The sequence below is a fragment of the Manacus candei genome, unplaced genomic scaffold, assembly GCF_025592945.1.
Source record: "Manacus candei isolate 608988 ecotype Guabito, Panama unplaced genomic scaffold, ASM2559294v1 h1tg000056l, whole genome shotgun sequence".
In the NCBI taxonomy this organism is placed as follows: domain Eukaryota; kingdom Metazoa; phylum Chordata; class Aves; order Passeriformes; family Pipridae; genus Manacus; species Manacus candei.
Genome location: NW_026138104.1, coordinates 6,946,696 through 6,951,037, shown reverse-complemented (window position 1 = coordinate 6,951,037; position 4,342 = coordinate 6,946,696). Strand labels below are relative to the sequence as shown.

General features: G+C 64.9%; 1 protein-coding gene across 1 annotated transcript; it reads right to left on the bottom strand.

The window, feature by feature from the left end:
- Positions 1-2,455: 2,455 nt before the first annotated feature.
- PTF1A (pancreas associated transcription factor 1a) lies at positions 2,456-3,891 on the bottom strand. Its single transcript, XM_051802511.1, has 2 exons — positions 3,091-3,891; positions 2,456-2,974 (listed from the first exon to the last, which is right to left on the bottom strand). Exons 1-2 carry the CDS (start codon positions 3,713-3,715, stop codon positions 2,772-2,774), a joined length of 828 nt encoding a protein of 275 aa, XP_051658471.1. The 5' UTR covers positions 3,716-3,891; the 3' UTR covers positions 2,456-2,771.
- Between the last annotated feature and the right edge of the window lie 451 nt (positions 3,892-4,342).

Below are 4,342 nucleotides of genomic sequence, written 5' to 3'. Positions count from 1 at the left end.
TGCGGGAAGCGAAAAGCCTGCAAGTGCCCCTAACATTCCCGCCCATCCCAAGAGGGGCTGGGGCTTTTCCCCCATTTTGTTCTCTTCTACCCCGCTCTGCAGCCCCCGCGGGGATTGCGGCGGTGGGGATGGGGGGGGGGGGGGCGGGGGAGAGAGGCGGGACAGTCCTGGGACCCGGGCAGGCCTCTCCGCCCCCCCTCCCCACTGCCGTCGGGGCAGTGCGGCCGCGGAGGGGCGGCCGCCGGGGGAGCCAGTGCGAGGTTTCAGGCGGGCGGTGGGGGCTCCGGGAGCGGGGCAGGGAGGCGGGGAACCCTTGCCCGCGGCGCCTCGGTGGGCAGCGCTGGAAGGTGCAGCTCACGGCCGCGGGGAGGAGGAGTGGCAGACGGCTGGTAACCGGGGTTTCGTGGCTGTCAGTCGCGCCTTCCTCACGCTGGTCCGTACCGCGCCGAGCCGTGCTGCCCACCAGCAAACCCCCCAAGGCTGCCGCAAAAACTGTGAGCCAGAGTTGCGGGAGCCGCGAATCCCTCCGGGTGCCTCCGGACGAGGGGACCTGCACAGGCAGTTCCCTCCTGCCCTGTGCGGCGGATTTTGTCGCAGGAGCGCGGCGCTGGGGTGAATGGATGATGAGTCAGTCAAAAGGAGCTGTCAGTCTCTTTGAAGATTGAATTTAAAGGGACTTGCCAAGTCAAGACGGGAGAGTGACAAGATAGAGACCCTGGTGCTTTACATGCGAAGGCCGGCTCTTCCGCTTCATCTGCACCATACTAAAGGATGTGTTGAAGCATTGAATCACAAAAAAGTGGCACGCCAAAGAAAAGGTGCCACATAACAATGATTGTAGTGTTTTAATTGTGGGGGACTGCATCACCAAAGCCAATTGAGACGGACGAGGCTATACACAGAAGGAAACGGTACAACACTTCCATAACTTATAATTAAGCTGAAGTCCGACTAACATTTGACTTTCTAATGAGTGTAATGAGATTACATGCCTGATGGAAGCATTTGTGCAAAAGCGACTTTCTGTGTTTAATGAGGTCCTAATACAGGACAAGATCGAATTATAGGTCGGCTCTTTTTCTCTCTCAAAGAGCCCCGTTTAAGTTCAATGACACCGGTGCCGTCCGCCTCCCGCCCGCTGCCGGACGGGGCGAGGCTTGCGGCCGGTCAGCCCCGTCGCAGCCCGGGATCACAAGAAAAGTGAGCAAATAAAAAAGCAATGACCCCCCCCCCAACCCCCGCCCCGGCCCAGCCTCGGCGTGTTTGTGTGGGTAAGTAGCTCCTCTAATTGCTATTGGAATAGATCCATGCCATCCGCTCTAGGGAACTAAATGTGTCTAACTAGGTTAATGCAATTAGCATGCATGCAACATATTGCTCCCACTTTGCGGCAGCTTTGAAAAAAAAAGGAGGGAGAGGGAAAGATGTACAGTATATGATGAGTTATAATTATACCTTGGCTCACCAGGGCCGTTCCCATCCGCCTGGGCACTGCGCAGGGACAGCTCTGCTCCGGCCGTGGGCCGGGCCGGGCATCTGGGACTCTGCCGGGGGCCGAGCCGTCGGGGCTGAGCCGCGGGTGCCACGGGAAAATTAGCACCTGCGGCGCCGGGCCGAGCCCCCCGCCCCAGCCCCGGGCCGCCCCCCTCTCCACCCCCGCCGGGAGCACTTGCAGCCCCCGGCCCGACCGGCCCCTGCCGCCCCCACCCCTCGCCCCCGGGCAGGTGCAGCACAGCCGTCTCCTCCGCAGCCGGGCACGCTGAGCTGGGGCTACTAGAGCGATTCTGCCACCAGTTGCACGATGGCTTTGCCATACCCCTGCCCCCTCCCCGCTACTAGCGGCATCCCCAGGGCGAGGAGTGTTTCCCAGGCGCAGCCGGTGCAAGAACCGCGGAAGGCTCGGGGCAGCCGACAGGATTCCGGCGCGGAGCCACATACCCGCGGGAACCAAGCCTGCCCGGCCCCCAAGCCTGGCCCTTCCCTCACCGGCACTTTTGGGAACAGCTTTGTGCGGCTCTGGAGGGAGCGCCCATTCCCATAGCGGCGGGGTCGGGGGTACAAGGCGGCGGCGGGGTACACACACCCTCGCAAAGTTGGTGTTTGGGGGCTCGGATCTTCCAGCTGGAAACCACAAGCAGCGCAGAGGCACTGAAAGGAGGGGACCTCCTAGAGGTAGACAAAGACATCAGTTGGAAGCACTTCAGGAGAGGACGTCAAAGGGGAGGAGAGAAGGGGAAAGTATGCCCCCTCCCGTCCCCGTCCCCCCGACGCTATAAGAGCAGCCTGAGCCGGCGATGGGGCAGAGTGGAGCCAGCATCTGGGCCGAGGGTGCCACTGGGTCCTGGGGCTCAACCCGCCTGGGGACCAAGCCGGGAGTTCATCCTCGGGATGTGGTGGGGCTCTCGGCAGCCGCTTCCCACAAATACACTGCTCCACAAGGAATAATTCGGTTTATTATTAACAAACACAGGAAGAGTCCACGTGCGGCAATAAATTATTTTCACAGGTTCTGGCATATTTCCCTCCCCCCTCAAGAAAAAAAAAAGGTGCTGGTGGAATAAACCTATTGCATATCTTAAAAAAATCAGGATAAATTATATAAATTATATAATGAAAACAGACGATTCTACCTCATTATCACTACTCCATAATAAATAGATAAATAAAGTTGATTGCCCTTAGAGTCTGAATCTTAAATTCCATTTACAATATAGGTCTCTACATACAGCATGTACAGAGAGGGCGGGGGTGGGGACCACCCGCGCGACGCCTCACGCCACGAAGTCAAAGGGGGGCTCGTTCTCGATGTCGTTGACGGAGGGTTTGTTGTTCACCTTCCGCGGGTCCTCGGGGGTCCACACTTTGGCTGTCCGGATGATGTTTTGTTCCTTGAGCTGCTTTTCATCAGTCCACGACAGCGAGTGACCGGCCAGAGGGGGGAGTCCGTAGTCGGGGTCGCTCGGGGAGGGAGATCCTGGGGGACAGGGGGGAGAAAGGAAGGCAAGGGGTTATTGCTGGGACCGGCATTCCTGCGGAGCGCGGAGTCAGGCTGCGCTGGGCCGTACCGGGCCGTGCCGGCCCGCCACTTACTTGTGCCGCGGTGGCAGATGATGATTTTCTTGGGCTGGCTAGAGCTCTCGCTGCTGGCGCTGCGCAGAGGCAGGTCGGACTGCACCAGCTCGCTTAGGAAGTTGATGTAGCCGATGGCCAGGCGCAGCGTGTCCACCTTGGAGAGGCGCTTCTCGTAGGGCAGGGTGGGGATGTGCGAGCGCAGCCCCTCGAAGGCGTCGTTGATGGACTGCATCCGCCGCCGCTCCCGCACGTTGGCGGCCTGGCGGAGCTGCTGCAGCTCCGCCTCGGAGCGCACCCGCCGCCGCCGCTTGGCCGAGCCCAGCGCCTGGAGCCGCCCCCCGGGGGACAGCAGCGCCGCGCCCGCCGCCCCGCAGCACTCGTAGGCGAAGCCGGGCGAGGCGGGCGACGGCGGGAAGGCGGCGGCCGGCGCCGGGCAGCGGTAGCCGCCCTCGGGGTCGCCGCCGTCGCGGTAGTACTCCTGCAGCTGCCGGCTGAGGAAGTCCACGTCCGGCTCCAGCAGCCCGTCGGCGGCCAGCGCATCCCGCGGGGGCGGCTCGGAGAAGAAGTCCTCCTCGTCGAAGTAGGGGGGCGAGGAGAAGGAGTCCAGCCCCCCGGGGAAGTGCTCCAGCAGCACAGCCTCCATGCTTCGTCCGGCCCCGGGCGCGGACGGGGACGGGACAGGACGGGGCGGGACGGGGCAGGGGGGCAGCCCCGCGGGGGACGCGCCCGCAGCCGCTGTCGCCGGCCCGCTGGGCCGAGCCGCCCCGGCGGTGGCGGGGCCCCCGCCCTGCCCGCCCCTGGGTGGCGGGAGGCCGGCCCGCTCGGCCGCTGCGGCGGGAGGAGGCCGGAGCCGCTGGCGCCGCGGGCCGGCACGCGAGGGGTCTTATAACGACATGGCCGGGCGCGTGCCGCCGGCCGCCGCCGCCAGCCAATCAGCGCGCGCCGGGGGGGCCGCGCCCCCCGCCGGGGGGACCCCGCGGAGCCCCCGAGGGCCGGGGGGCGGCGCCGGCACCGGCACCGAGCGGGGGAGCGGCGGGGCCCCGCAGAGACCCCGCCCGGCCCCGCCGCCACCGCCGCTCCCCGCACGTCGGGCGAGAGCAGCCGCGGTCCGCCTCGGCACCTCTGCTCGGGATCCGCCTGCCGAAAGGCGCGCCTTGGCCGTGACGGGCAAAGCCTCGCTCCCTCGCGGCACCGGGAGGCGCCACCCCCGCGCATCTCACCCACGGCGCCTTCCCCGCTCCCCCGGGACCGCCAGTCGGAGCGGGCATAG